The following is a 16,028-nucleotide window of genomic DNA, read 5'->3' on the forward strand; positions in this document are numbered from 1 at the left end:
TTTTAAAAAGAAAACAAAAAAACTTTGCATCCAAGAAGTAATTTACATTTGTGTCTGATAATCAAAAACTACACAAGTTATTTGTGGACTTGTGTTCCACCAATGATTCAAATTCATGTATAGTTTGTCTTGTTAATGTGAATAAAAAAACCTAACTGTATCAGACAAATACCTCCCAATTAGGAAATATTTTGAACTGCAATTTTCAGCACATTGTTTATTACATTATTTAAAATTACAAAGTATTTATTAGCCAGCCTTCTTCTTTATAAAAGAACACCAATAGCACAGATAGGGTGGCTCAATTGATTTGAAATTTCAAGATCATATTAACACATCACTTTGCCCGTAAAGTTTAGTAGATTTTGGCTAAAATTTCCAGTAACCTTTCGTATTGACACTGCTAAAAATTAAAGAGCACCTGTCTTGATTTACAATCAAGGAAAAACTGACTACACAGATCATTTAGTTAAAAAATTCTTATCCTTTTTATTCCCAATTTGGCCACCACAAAATACATGGCTCAACAGCTATAGTAATGAGGAAAATAAAGACATTGCTAGAACACAGTTTAAAAAAACCTCAGAATTTACATCCAACAGCAACTATATTGCAACAAACAACTGCACTTTTTGCAATCTTTCTACAGGAAACAGTCCTGAACAAGAAATGTTAATGCTGCAGTGACTTCTCTGACTACCGGACCATCGCTCTTCCTGTGGGCAGCCTTTACAATGAACTTGGTCGATATTCTGTCTCAAAGTAACCTGCAGCTTTCCTGACAACTCCTGGCTCATCCTCTCCTGCTAAGAAATGTTGCCTGTTGAATGATACAGGATAAGACAGTTATTCATTGCACCGAGCATTGTGGATACTACACTTTCATGGAATTGGTATTCAAGTTTACCTTTCGGTAAAATGTGTTCAGTATCTCCTACCATAGCCACCACTTCCACCACTTCCACCACCAGAGGTATAACCACCTTGAAAAGAAAATTAAAAACATCTTGGCATGTACAAACACAAATATAGTATAACGGATTTTTACCTTTTCAGTTCAAAATATTTCTTCCCTTTCCCATCCCAAATTCTGGAATACTAAGGAAAATGTCTAGTCATTATGGTAAATTGTTAAATAGCATGCTGCATTTTCCCCAGTAGGTTATGCAAAATAAGTTGCCTCAACTCTTTCCCACACATACATGCAACATATAATGCTACAAAACACTAAAAGCTAGAATGACAAATTGTCATTTTCATTTTAAACAACTTTGATTTCCTTTCAGTGCTTAAGAAAAAATTGCGTGAAGCAGCTTTCCTTGTTCGTATTCCTAACAAGAAAAACTGACTGAGAATTAATATAATTGCTTCAAATTTAAGGTGTCTAATACTCGTACGCACCACCATAGGGAGCAGAATTACGCCCATAATTGCTATTCCTCATGGGTCCGTAATTTGCGGATTGGTTAGAATAGTTTCCAAAGTCATTGTAGTTCCCACCTCCACCACCACCAAAATTACCTAAGAAAAATCAAAAGACGACATGTTAATTCACTTGAATGTATTCTATCTTTCAATCTATATGTCAAAAACTTACCTCCACCAAAGTTTCCACTTTCATTGTAGTTGTCGTAGCCACCACCACCACCATATCCTCCTCCACCACCACCACCTCCTTGGTCACCAAAACCTGGGCCACCACCGCCATATCCTCCTCCTCCTCCTCTACCACAGTAACCATGGCCATCTCCAAAATTGCCACCTGAAGAACATTAGTAGGTATTTGTATTAAAACCCACAAACTGATGTTCTCCTTCACCTAGCCTTTCTGCACCATCTTTACACCTAGGGATTGGTTCTTCCCGGTCATACCCAACCGTCCTTTCCAAAGAGTGAATTAATTGCACAGTGGCTACAATTGCACAAGTTTAAATATCCCCTTGCTAATGCTACTTTCAGAACATTCCCAACCAGTCAGGAACATAATTAGTCCTCAGCAGCATTAATTATAATAATTGTTTTTAATCTAAAGAAAATGCTTGCCTTCCGGGAATATTAGGTGGAGGTGGTGGAAGCCATTTTGAAACCCTGTGAAGAATGTTACATCAATAATAGCAAACACATCACATACTTCAGTTTTACTCTACCAAATTAAACTGTTCCTTAAGGTACTTCAATCGACATGGCAGGAAGTCTTAAAAACGCAAAACCTTGCATGTGGTCGGAGCAAACCTCAAGTACTTTGCTTTGCTTGTGCAGAATAGGGTGGGCTCATTGAAACAGAGTCAATGCTAAGGTGCATCACCTATGACATTAGATAGCGAATTCCCAGACTGATCCAGCAACAATGTAGGATTGACAATAAATTATCAAATGTGAAGGTGCAGTTGTGGAGTCAGAACATAGGAAACAACTTGCTGCAAGGGGGACAGTTTTGTTAACTCAAAATGAAATTGAACACTACAAACATCTTATTTAAGATGTAGGCAAGATCATTAAGAAGCTGAAAGTTGTTGGGCCTGATAATTGATAGTAGATTCCACTCTCCACCAGCCAAGTACCTCAAACTCTTGTCTATCATGAAATTCAAAAGCCGCAATCACACACTTGCAATCTAGTTGGCAATACTGGCATTTCTTCAATGTAAATCGGAATAAATCCTGGAAATCCTTACTCAAGAGTCCATGGGAATCTTTACACCAGACTTTAGAAACGGTCAAGCAACTTACCTTTACCTTTTTAGCAACTATTGGCCTTCCAGCTAATAAATGTTTTATCCAGCAGATTGTAAAAACAAAGTATAACTAATTCAAAGAGCAGAACTGAAAAATGTGCATATTGGTACGATACTGGAATAGGTTGGGAAAGGATTCAGATCACAATTCTTTCAGTACGTCAGTCAAGCTCGTTGTTTACACATGTAATACCTTTAGCCATGAGATAACTGAATTGAACAAAATCTGGCCCTTGATGGCAGAGTCTGCAGCATGGTGAGAGACAGATGGACTGTAATGTAAACTTGATTTGATAGCTTTGCTACTACAGTTAAGCATTTATTTCAAAAAAATAAATGCAAACTAAAACTAAGTGAAAATGCAAAGCATTTACAAAGTAGAATTCATAACTGTCCCAAGAGAAAGCAGTAAGATTTTGAAATTGAAAGTTTATGCAGAATCTTAAATATCAGCATTTTAAACATCAACTTACCATCACCAAATCCATTATATCCACCGCCACCACTTCCATAATCATCCCTGCCATCTCCATAGTTTCCTACCCCTATGAGGAAAAGACAGTAATAAGCTGTACACAATTTCACAGATTATCTTTATGATCTTCACTACAGACACTCCCACCCAAAACTGTCAAAATTGTACAATATTTGATAACTGAGCTTTAGTGCATGGGAAAATGGGCAATGTATCACTACTAATGAAGAAAGAACTGGGTACGGGACAAGTCAGGGGTGAAGAGGAAAATCCGTGCTAGAGAGCAATTTAGCTTGACATCAGCCACTCTCAAAATTTGAGCAATGAAGTGCTGGGGGAACTCAGCAGGCCAGGTAACATCTGTGGAGAGAAATAGACAAGATGACGTTTCAGGGAAGGATTCTCCTTCAGACCACAAGCATTGCTTTTACTCAAGATTTCATCATCTGCATCTGCAGTCCCTTTGTCTCAGTAAAAAGTTAATTGAGGTCACTTAGAAATTCATAATAAGATGAGGCTTTTTAAAAGTTGTTTTTGAAAAATCCAATTTAATTTTGATATTGATAAAGGAGAAATGTATGTAACTAATATGGATTTTTGTGTCCGTCAGACAAAAAGCTGGGACAAGGGGGTAGGAGCAATAAGTTAACATGGAAAGTGATCGATTATAAATTGTAGGTTCTCAGGTTGCGAGTGCTGGAGATAATACAGATATTTTATTAAGGTTGCAATTTAAGTAGATTGGTTCTTACTAAAGTATAAATTGGGTCTGTACCCATTAGAGCCGAAAACCTCACTGGGCTGATACACCAGGTACAAGGATAGAAAAGGTTTAGAGGGATATGGGTCAAACATGGGCAAATGGTACTAGTTTATATTAGGCATCTTGGTCAGCATGGATGAGTTGCGTCAAAATGCCCATTTCTGTACTATACGACTCCAAGAAGAATTTTCACCCAGGGGTGGTGAAATCTGTAACATGCTATTAAATGCAGGAACCTTTAAGCATTGGGCAAGCATCTGAATCCCCATAGCATTGAAAGCTATGGAGAATGTTGGAAAATGGGATTAGCATGGTTAGGATGGACATGTCAGGCCAAAGGACAATCCTCTCCACCTTTTGATTCGACCATAGCCCAAATTTCTTAACCACACTATTAGAAAACACATTTTACCTCTGCCACTGAAATTTCCACCTCGATTATAATTTCCTCCTCCATTTCCACTGCCAAAACTTCCTGCACGGTTCATGAAATTACCAGGGCTGCTGCCACCACTAGAACTGCGTCCTTAGAAAAACAGATGAAACAGTTAACTAAAGAATCATTCTACACTTTTCACCTTGGTTTTTATTTCCTCCACGTACCTCTTTGACCAGAGCCCAGTCCCTGCATCTCTTGTCGTGAAAGTGCTTTCCTCACTTCGCAGTTATGGCCATTTATAGTATGGTACTTCTGGACTAAAATAAAAGTTTAATTAGTATCCTTTCCAAATTCCATGTAAAAAAATTTGTTAATGACACGATCTGACACATTGAATCACTACATGCAACTCAATATCACAGGAGCATATCAGTTCCGTGTGTCAATGAAGGAGATTTAAAATGGCTTCCCAACTTACTGGTAACCTCTAGTTTCCCTGCATTAACTGAAATGTTGTCCTCGTCACACTTTGCCTAGTTGCCTCCCAAAGGTTCGAGAGAATACATTTTAATCAATCCCAGCAGTATACTCCAGATTTTACAACTCTGCACGAGTGGATTACTTTCCCAAATATTTTCTTGCGCCAAATACTTTAAATCCACAACCTCTAATTACCAACCCATTTTCCAGAAGTCTAGCGTTGACTATTTTAAACATCAATTTGAGTGCAAACCCAGCTTCTCCAATATCTCCACAGAACCCCAGTAAACGTCTGCTGCATTTATTCCAAAGCAACGGTACCCTAATCAAAATGCGATGCTAAGAATTCTCCACAATACTTGACATGGCTCAAAGCGTAATCTGCAAAAGATTTAACTATGAATTCAATGCCCCCAAATTAAAATATATATATATAACCCATTCATTTTAAACCCAGTCATGTTTATAGGATCTCTAAAAATGCAGTGTTTCTTTCACTGCTCCCCACCCATCCCATTTTGAACATACTGCATCTGCACATTGTCCCACTCGAACAGAATTACTTCCCATGTTTTACTTGTTTTTGCTAACCTGAAGTCTGCTCCATTATTGCATCAAATAAAAAGTTATTTGCAAACTGCAATATTGTATTCTTATCTTCCGATTTGTTCACAATAACACCCAGGTTTTCCCACAGGACAACACGTTCATCTAACTTATCCCATAAACTCAAGTTACTACCATCCCATTAATCTCAACTGCTGCTTCACAAATTATGTTATTGTAATACTCCTGTCCTCAATATATTCATATTCTAATTTATTAGTTTAGTAGAAATAGGCAGGCCACATTCCCCACTCACATCAAGAGGATACGTTTTTAAAAAAAATACACACCAACAATTTTGTCAACTGAGTCGTGATCATCAAATGTGACAAACGCAAACCCTCGTTTTTTCCCACTTCCACGATCTGTCATAACTTCAATATTTTCAATTTTGCCATACTTTTCAAAGTAATCTCTTAGATGGTATTCTTCAGTATCTTCTTTGATGCCACCAACAAATATTTTCTTCACTGTTAAATGAGCACCAGGTTTTGTAGACTCCTGAAAAAGAGTTACAGTTTAGTTCTGTTCTCGATTTTCAAGTGCCATGTGTGTCAGGAAAAAAAAATTAAAACTTGCCTCTCTTGACACTGCTCTTTTTGGTTCTACAACACGGCCATCGACCTTGTGTGGTCGAGCAGCCATGGCAGCATCCACTTCCAATACATTGGAGTAAGTCACAAACCCAAATCCCCTTGAACGCTTTGCTTGTGGTTCTCTCATCACCTAAAAGCAGAAAGAAAGCAATCCATGAAAGGCAGAAATGGTCCTCGATATTTCATGACTAGTTTCCCACTCTTGTGAAATGGAAACATGTATTTACACACTGTGAAGTACATAACTGACAATCGCCAATACCTCAGAAACATCCTAAAAGTAAAAAGGCACAGGATACAGCAAAAATAATGAAATCCAAAAACTGCAGGTGTTAGATATCTGAAATGAACAAGTAAATACTGTAAAACACAGCATCTGTGGAATTGCACAGATGATAGGTCAAAGACCCTTTGTTGAGCATAGGGCAGGATTTCAGCAGTACCATCTGATTGGTTGTAGCCCAGAACTACCCAGAAATGGGGAAAGAAAGATGACCAGTCAATTCGTAAGCATTTCATAACACAAAACAATGATCAGTAGCATGACATTTTTTGGGGAAGTACCCCTCATGTCACTCCTGCCCCAAACATCTGGCCATGAGTAAATGTCATCAAGCCAGCTTCAGTTACAATAAATGAGCGTTTAACCAACAGGACTACATTAACATTTTACATTGGGTGGCAAATGTTCCCAACTTTACTTTGATGAAAAACAGCTTTCTTTACTCCATACACACAAAAGACTGCCATATGATCCAAGTCAGTCCACATCCAGACTTTGATGTTGGTTCTTAACTTCTTTTTGACACTTATGAAAGCACCTAAGACTGCCGTGATGCAGGAACGATCATCCACCCTCACTCTTCTCACGGTTTTCACAGAATGTATCATGTACCATAGATTGAAGCCTTGCTCGGGTCAAGAGCAATCAAAAAAGCAAGGCAGGTTACAATTTTACATTGAGTATAGATTATGATGTATAGATGACAAGCAAATACAAAACCATTCGAGAAATTGATAGAAAGGATTACATTCTAACCATTAATTTATATAAATAAGAAAGCCTTGTGCAAAATGAGCCTAATTGATCTTACCACACAATCTGTTAACTGTCCCCATTGCTCAAAATGCTCCCTTAAACTCTCTTCATTCGTTTCAAAACTCAATCCACCGATGAACAGTTTGCGGACCTGCTCTGGTTCTTTTAGTTCTTGATCCTACAAAACAAGGACGCAGTATGTTAAATCTACACCACTTATGAATGCTAAAGAATGAAAGGGTTGGCTAGAATCTCAACCGCTTTTGGCCAAGTCTAAGATCAGCGTAGCTTTTCAGTACAACCATTTCAAATAAATATAAAAATTAGCATGACTAAAATTGCAGTTTGCCCACATTTCCAGGCACAAATTCAAAATTTGCAGACGCTTTCTACTTTACCCTTTAATTTTTAACCAGGGAATCAATATTAGATATCAACAGGGAGAAACCAAGATTAATTTTCAAAACAAAACATGAACAAAAGATGTTCATTAATGTAGGCAGCAATGAAAAGACATTTGCTAAAATGTATTATTAATGCAAATTCTTCACTAGCAAGTCCAGGATAACGAGGTAGATCAACGCAAGAACTCCAACCTCCAAATAAGGTCAGAACTACATCGATTCGAGGGGCGGTTTTTGACTTTGCACTAATATTGTTTGTTTGCTTTTATGTTGTTTTGATGGCATTTGGAGTACAATGTTTACGTATCTGTTGTGCTGCTGTAAGTAAGAATTTCATTATTCCGTTTCGGGATAAATGACAAAACACTATTGACTCTCTTGAACCAACAAGCGGTAGCGGCCGCAGGTAATCTGCAGATTTTAAAACGAGGTACAGGCCATTTAACCCACGGTTAAAAACAACAGTGAAGAGCACATTTCAGCATTTGGTCCATAGCCCTGCAGATTGGAGCAATAGTCTGAAGAAGGGTTGCCCGTTTACTTCGCTCCATAGATGCTGCCTCATCCGCTGAGCTTCTCCAGCATTTATGTCTACCGTGGAGCAATACAGTTTGTTTTAATCTCTACCTCCACCACTATGCCCCACTATTTGTGTGTGAATAAAGGCGCCTGATCCACTTTCAGACAGTTTAAATATATGGCTTTGGTTGTTGATCTCAAGTTGTGTTTCCATGTCCCTCTTCATTTTATGCAATCCAAGTCTCGGTGGCCGCTGCGGTAAAGAAAGCTCGGCAAGTTAATGCAATGTTTTTTACTCCGCTCGTCCAGTCTTAAGGGCGCCGAGTCAATCTCCTGCACATTGCAACCTTGAAGTACTGCGGCTCTGCAGTGAGCCGCCGGCACCAGAGACGGCAGCAACACAACAGCGGGAGGACGACACCGAGCGGCTCGTTGCTTCCCGCTCGACGGCCGGCCGGGCGGGCTTTCTCTCTCACGCCGGCCATCACTGAGCTCACCGCCATCTTAAAGCAGCGGCCAGGCCTTCATATTACGGCCACCGGCACCTTCACAGCAAACTGCTCTCTTACAAATAAACCACAAAACCAAATGGACGAGCAGAGACAGAATTGGTGCTGAACCGTGAGGTGCCGTGGCCCGGACAACGAACACTTACCTCCATTCTGCGGGATGATCGTCTACGGGACCCGGCGGCGCTTAAACAGTCAACCTTATGGTGTCCGGACAGCGGCTGCAGCACTGCAGCCCCGCCCAGCCCCGCCCCGCCCTGCCAATCACATGGACCCCGCCCACATTACGTCACTCGCCATCACCTCGCCCCAACATGCACGTCCTCGCTCTGACCCCGCCCCTACCTTCACGTCAATCACCCAAACCCCGCCCTGTGCCAACAAGCCCCGCCCCTCGCTCTCGTCAATCACACTGGCATCGCCTCCTGTCCACAGCCACAAGCACCTCCAAACCCCGCCCCGCGTCCACGCCAGTCATTCCGACCCCGCCCACTAGTCACGTCAATCACATGAGCCTCGCCCGCGGACACTCCGCCCCATGTCCACGTCAATCACCAGACTCCGCCCACTGTTGCCAAAGGTCCTATAGCATCTTTGACTGTTGCTGTCCCCGTTTTGACTTGCTATACGATCTTTGGTTTTCACGTCGCCACGCAGCCGCTACTACGTCATTGCGTTCTCGGTGGCGGGGGCGTGGCTCGGCTCAATGATCTATGATCTTTGCCCTACAGCATCTCGAGGGCAAGGTCACAGCTAACATGCAAATGTGACCTGTCAAGTAGCCAACAACCTCCAAGTTCATCCGTGATTCTCCCCTCCTCTCCAACCTTGACCCATTGATTATTTTCCCCTGTCCCCTTCCACCTTAGGCTTTCTTTGGCTTCACAATTTGCACAATACCCACACCACCCCGGCAATGCTCTCATTCCACTGCTGCCATGGGGAAGAAGAAGGTATAGGAGTCTGAAAACTAACATCAGCTTGTTCCCAAAAGCTATCAGGCTATCGAACTATAAACATTCCAACACAACTCTGAACTATGAACTTCCTGCATTGCCCAAGGGACTTTGGGCGTTGTTATGTTTTTACACAATATTTTTTTTTAATGTATTAACTTTTTTTAAATGCTTATTATATCTGTTGCGTACTGTGTGTCCACGTCTTTTGTGCTGCTGCTACAGGCAAGAATTACATTGTTCCGTTTCAATACATATGACAATAAAGTAAGTAAGTAAGTAAGTTTATTGGCCAAGTAATCACATACATGGAATTTGCCTTGGTGCTCCGCCCACAAGTAACAACATGACATACAGTGACAGTTACGAATGACTCAGAAAACACTAAACATTAATAATAATAAAACATTAATGATAAAACACCATTGATTAAGCATGTGAACCAACAAAATACCAGAGCAAAGGGAGGCTACAGATTTTTGGCTATTGAGTAGAGCAACTATTCGTGGATAAAAACTGTTTTTATGTCTGGCTGTGGCAGCTTTGACAATCCGGAGTTGCCTTTCAGAGGGAAGTGATTCAAAGAGTTTGTGGTCAGGGTGAGAGGGGTCAGAGATGATCTTGCCTGCTCGCTTCCTGGCCCTTGCAGTATACAGTTCATCAATGGAGGGAAGGTTGCAGCCAATAACCTTCTCTGCTGATCGGACGATTCGCTGCAGCCTCCAGGTGTCGTGCTTGGTGGCTGAGCCAAACCAGACCATGATGGAGAAGGTGAGAACAGACTCTACGATGGCCGTGTAGAATTGGACCATCATTGCCTGTGGCAGATTGTGCTTCCTCAGCTGCCGTAGGAAGTACATCTCTGTTGTGCTGTTTTGACTGTGGAGTCGATGGTTGCCCCCCACTTAAGGTCCTTGGAGATGATGGTTCCCAGGAACTTAAAAGACTCCACATATGTGACTGTGGTGTTGTTGATGGTGAGTGGGGTGAGGGGAGGGGGAGCTCTCCTAAAGTCTACAACCAATCCCACTGTCTTAAGAGCATTGAGCTCTAGGTTGTTGCTACAGCATCAGGACGCCAGCTGTGACACTTCCTGTCTGTAGGCAGATTCCTCCCCATCCTGGATCAGTCCAATCAGGGTTGTGTCATCCGCAAACTTGAGAAGCTTGACAGAGGTGTCTGTGGAGGTGCGGTCGTTGGTGTAGAGAGAGTAGAGAGGAGAGAGTACGCAGCCTTGTGGTGCTCCTATGCTGAGCGTTTGCGGATTCGAGATGTGCTTTCCCAGCCTCACATGCTGCTTCCTGTCTGTCAGGAAGCTGGTGATCCACCGACAGAGGGGTTCAGGCACAGTCAACTCGGAAAGTTTGGAGTGTAGTAGCTCTGGCACAATGGTATTGAATGCAGAGCTAAAATCAACAAACAGGATCCTCGCATAGGTCCCCTGGCGGTCTAGGTGCTGTAGGATGAAGTGCAGGCCCAGGTTGACTGCATCATCCACAGATATATTGGCCCGATATGCAAACTGCAGAGGGTCCAGCAGGGGATTTGTGCTATTTTTCAGCTTGGCCAGCACAAGCCTTTCGAGTATCTTCATGACTACAGAGGTCAGTGCGACAGGCCTGTAGGCAATAAGACAAGTAATCCTTGCCTTTTTGGGTACAGGGACAATAGTGGAGACTTTGAAGCAGGCAGGGTCAGTACATGTTTGCAGGGACTGGTTAAAAATGTCTGTATAGACAGGTGCCAGCTGTTTGGCACAGAGCTTAAGAGTAGAGGGGGAAACATTGTCAGGTCCTGGAGATTTCCGGCTTTTTTGTCCTTTGAAAAGCCTCTCCACCTCCTTTATTTTTATTGTTGATATTTGATAAGTTATGTTGTGCAGCACAGAGAGTGTGGGTGATTGTGTGTGAAGTGGTGATTGGAGGGTGTAGAAAGGCCCATTCTTTGCAGACTGAGGTCAGGCTGTGAGTGGGTGTGAAGTGACAGTCTTTTCATACTGGAGTCTTGCCTTACTGAGGTGTGAAGTGGTGAATGGGAAGGAGAGTGTGCAGCTAAGATCTTTGGTGTGCAGGGTCCCTTCTTTGTAGACCTGTGTTGTCTGGCTGTGTTGGTTGGGGAGGGTACCAGGGTTACGTTTCTGATTTTCAAACCTGCAGTAAAACTCATTCAGGTCGTTGGTCAGCTGACGATTGTCCAAAGAGCGGGGGGGCTTTCCTCTTGTAGCTGGTAATTTCTTGCAAGCCCTTCCAAACTGAAGAAGAGTCACTAGCTGAGAACTTGCTCCTCAACTTCTCAGAGTACCTTTCCTTGGCAGCTCTGATTCCTCTTCTCAGCTTGTACTTGGCCTGCCTGTAGAGGTCTGCATCCCCGCTCCTGTAGGCCTCCTCTTTAGACCGTCGGAGCTGTCTGAGTTCTGCAGTGAACCAGGGCTTGTTGTTGTTGAACCATGTCCGGGTCTTAGTTGGAATGCAACTGTCCTCGCAAAAGCTGACATATGATGATACAGTGTCTGTATACTCATCGAGGCTTGTGGTTGCTTCCCTGAACCCATTCTAATCTGTGCAGTCAAAGCAGGATCGTAGGTTCTCAATGACCTCGCTTGTCCACCTTTTCGTTGTTCTGACCACAGGCTTTTAGCTTCTGCCTGTAGGTCGGAATAAGGTGAACTAGACAATGATCAGAGAGACCCAGACCCCCCCAGGGAACAGAGCGATATGCGTTCTTCATTGCCGTTTAACAGTGATCGAGTGTTCTCTCCTACACATTGAACTTTTGTTTTCCTTTTGTTTATCATATTATTTATTATATTACATATTCTGTTGTGCTGCAGCAAGTACGAATTTCATTGTTCTATCTGGGACATATAAAATGTCCAAGGAGTTTTAATCAACAGGGGTTTCTGCTTTGCATATATTTTTTATTCTGAATAAAATTTATTTTTGAAATTTAAGAAAATCCTGAACTTTGTGATGCTATATGTTCACCGATACCAAGCCACTGTCCTAAAGAACCTTCATAGACACAAAATGCAGGAGTTACTCAGCGGATCAGACAGCATCTCTGGATCATAAATTAATCAGTCACTGGTTTGCATGATATGCCATCAGAACCCTGCTGTTATATGATACCATGGATCAGGTTGAGTGGCTCCCTGAGTAGACTGCCAAAGTCATTTGATGGAATGCCTCATCAACAAAGCTTTCAAGGAAGTACCAACACTGATCTGAAGAAGGACCCTGACCTGAGACATTGCCTGTCCATTCCCTCCAGAGATGCTGCCTGAGGAAATTTGAGGAAGGAAATTCTTGCTATTAGAGATGAGATTCCTCTTAGCAGGTAAAGCAGACCAATTCCAAAAGACGTGGTCTATGTTTCTGGACCTATTACAAGTATGAGGTGCAATAGTAATTTAAATAAACAAATAAATAAATAAGTGGTATCAGGACCTGGTAACGGGAGGTAAAACAACAAAAACAGACTTGGTTGGTAGTCCCCTTTCTGCGGAGTTTAATGTTATAATAGAGCGATTGTTCCTATTTTCTCTTTCTTTCTTTTCTAGGATCTATTTTCTCACTTTACTTCCTTCTCTAAGTTCTTTTCTAAGGGGCTTTTTTTTCCCAACACTCTTGCACTTCACGACTCTCGCGCACTTTCTTTACTTTCCTTACTTCTACCTTTTTCTTAAAGCTCAAAAAAAAATGAAGCGGTACAAAAAATGTATTAAGATATATGTGTTGTGTAGTATTGTAATTTAAAAATAAAATTAAAAAAAAAATAAAAATAAAATTAAAAAAAATTCTTGCTATTCAGGGAATTTTATCCTTGGTCCTTGCTTTCTCCCATTTTCCTCTCCCCTTCCCAGCTCTCCCACAGCCCACTCTCTCCGCATCTTCCTTTCTTCTTCCCACCCCCACCACCCCCACATCAGTCTGAAGCAAAGATCCTATAGCAAGCAAGATAGATCACTCGACGAAAAAGACGTAGTACGGTCATAAGCAGATTCATGGGTAATTCTTGGCCCCATTTCCGTAACCGGCTTCCATCTCCGCACCAAAGGTCCCATAGGATACTAGTGCGGAGACGGAACCCGGTTATGGAAACATCCTCGTAAAAATAAAAGTTATTTGGTAAAAATCTTCTCCTCATTTTCAGAATTTTAATTTATTAACACAAACTGTTCCCCCACAACATTGATTACACTGCGAGTCGGGTCGGGTCGGGTCGAGTTACGGAAATGGATGAAAAAAAAGGCCCACGTTCCCCTCCGTTGCGTACTACATGTCAGCCCATTGCATCTATCTTGGTGCATCTATCTATAGGATCCTTGGTCTGAAGAAGGGTCTCGACCCGAAACGTCACCTTTTCCTTCGCTCCATCGATGCTGCCTCACCCGCTGAGTTTCTCCAGCATTTTTATCTACCAGATATCCTTTGGCATGTCGTTGTTAAGCAGAAATATTTTAATATCATCTTCCACCCTTTACCTATCCAGTATTAAACTTTCTAGTCACTTTGCCTCTATTCTATTTTGCATAATCTAAATCTCCTGTAAATCTTCTGCTTGCATAACAATAATGTTACCCCTGTAAACACAATCTCATCCAAAATCTACTGTTAACAGCCTAGTTTGTCACAGGCCTCATTTGCATTCACATCTCTACTCTTTGTTATACGTGGGCTCTTTGTCTGCTCACCAGTGCTCTCTTTCTTCTTAATGATGTTCCAAACAGTTGACTTTGGTAAGCCTCAGATTTGGCTGATGTCTCTAACTGTTTTATTCTTGTTTCTCAGTCTCATAATGGCTTCTTTGACATTGGCACAACTTTGGTCCTCACATTGATAAACAGCAATAAAAGTTGCCAAAGGTGATGGAAAGACTAGGTGCTGAGAGCTCTCTTCTACCTGCATGAAGGAGGCATTTAAACACACCTGAACAATTACATATACCTGCGAAGCCATGTGTCCCAAACATTATGATGCCCTGAAAATTGGGGGGGGGGGACTATGTATAAACACAGCTGTCATTTCTATATGGTGAAACCAAAATGTATAAAAATACCCTTTAATAAAATGTGACAATGTGCACTTTAACCACATGGGTTTTTTTTTCTATTACAAATCTCAAATTGTGGAGTACAGAGGCAAATAAATAACTGATGGGTCTTTGTCCCAAACATTATGGAGGGCACTGTACAACCTTTAATAGCAAGTAGCCTTTTGAGGAAGTAAAGGCGTTGGTGTGCTTTCTTGGCTGTGACATCATTGTGGTTGAACCAGGATACGTTGCTGGTAATATTTCACTCCTAGAAACTTGAAGCACTCAACCATCTTAAAGGAATTTCTAACAAGGGGGTTACGCAAAGTAGATTGAGGAGGGTGTGAGGTGTCATGTCTGAAAATAATGTAAGACTAGGGGAGATAACATCAATGTGAACATGACTGACCTGCCTCAGACTTCAACCTCCCTTCTGCACCAGTTCCCCATAGTCCTTAAATCCCTGATTTAAAAAGTGGCTCTTTAAACTTACCCAATGATACAGCCCCCACAACTCCCTCTGGTAAAAAAAATCCAAAGATTCATTGCTATTTGGAAGTAAAAGTTCCACAACACCTTAATTTTAAACAACTGCCCCCTTGTAACCATGCAACCGTTGGGCTTCTACTGTTTCAAGTAAATCCTAACAACAAAGATATAGTAATTGCCAGTATTTGCTTCAAAAGTGCTGATATAATTATCTTTTCATTAAATGTCAGTTGGAAGGTTAAAGGTGTTAAATTGTTAAATGTGCATTTGATCATTGTGAAAGAAGAGCTAATCTCCTGATAAGCTATGAACAATTTGTGTGTGTAAGGTTTAAAAGAAAGATCTGTCTCAAGGTCCATTTTCAGACGTCAGTCAGCAGATGACCTGTTTTAAGGCGTCTCACATAAAAAAATGAGTGGCACGGGTGGCGGACAGATTTGTGAAATGTATAAACACTGTATTGAACAGTTTGTATAGCCTCCGAAAATGTCGGATGAATTTTTTGCACGGTTCACGTGTTGTATATATTTTTTACCTGAATAAAGACTATTTTGAAATTTAAAAAAAAGTCTCACATGGAAAATGGAGACTGAACTGAACTGTTGCCTAACTATTCCGTTCATAGATGTTGTTTGACCCGTTAAGTTACTCCAGCATTTTGTGTTTTCCTTGCTTAGGGAAATGCAGAGCTTGCTTTTGATGTTAAAGCACACTTAACCATGTTTGTAAAGTCCCAGAAAGTAGAAACAAGCAACTTATTAGGGACCTTTACTATGACACCATCCCATCCCCACAACCTTGAAAACAAGTTGGTTTACCACAAAATAACAGAAAGTGCCAGGGTCAGGGAGTATTTCTGGAGGTCATGGATAGTCAATGTTTGAAGAAGGTTCCCGACTCGAAATGCCACCCGAGGGGATTTATCCCAGGCTATGGAGAGAGGCAACAGCTGAGATAGGTGAGGTCATGCCATAAATAATAGGAGTAGATTTAGGCCATTTGGCCCATCAAGTCTACTCTGCCATTTAATCATTGCTGATCAATC

At 41.4% G+C, this 16,028-nt stretch overlaps 1 protein-coding gene across 3 annotated transcripts in view; it reads right to left on the minus strand.

The window, feature by feature from the left end:
* Positions 1 to 464: 464 nt before the first annotated feature.
* The window catches only part of hnrnpa3 (heterogeneous nuclear ribonucleoprotein A3), an 81,489-nt gene continuing 65,925 nt past the window's right edge, over positions 465 to 16,028 (minus strand). The window contains exons 2-12 of one of the 3 annotated variants that reach the window (XM_055637908.1): positions 8,651 to 8,734; positions 7,128 to 7,250; positions 6,017 to 6,163; positions 5,728 to 5,938; positions 4,576 to 4,668; positions 4,385 to 4,498; positions 3,208 to 3,279; positions 1,598 to 1,762; positions 1,402 to 1,521; positions 939 to 983; positions 465 to 820 (exon numbers count right to left, since the gene is read on the minus strand). In XM_055637908.1, the coding sequence (XP_055493883.1) occupies positions 807 to 820; positions 939 to 983; positions 1,402 to 1,521; positions 1,598 to 1,762; positions 3,208 to 3,279; positions 4,385 to 4,498; positions 4,576 to 4,668; positions 5,728 to 5,938; positions 6,017 to 6,163; positions 7,128 to 7,250; positions 8,651 to 8,656 (1,110 nt within the window). In that variant the 5' untranslated portion in view covers positions 8,657 to 8,734 and the 3' untranslated portion in view covers positions 465 to 806. Of the gene's footprint in view, positions 821 to 907; positions 984 to 1,401; positions 1,522 to 1,597; positions 1,763 to 3,207; positions 3,280 to 4,384; positions 4,499 to 4,575; positions 4,669 to 5,727; positions 5,939 to 6,016; positions 6,164 to 7,127; positions 7,251 to 8,650; positions 8,735 to 16,028 lie in introns of those variants that run through there. The other 2 variants (XM_055637907.1, XM_055637909.1) reach the window with 2 other exon arrangements.

This window comes from Leucoraja erinacea, chromosome 7, assembly GCF_028641065.1.
Source record: "Leucoraja erinacea ecotype New England chromosome 7, Leri_hhj_1, whole genome shotgun sequence".
NCBI classification, from domain to species: domain Eukaryota; kingdom Metazoa; phylum Chordata; class Chondrichthyes; order Rajiformes; family Rajidae; genus Leucoraja; species Leucoraja erinaceus.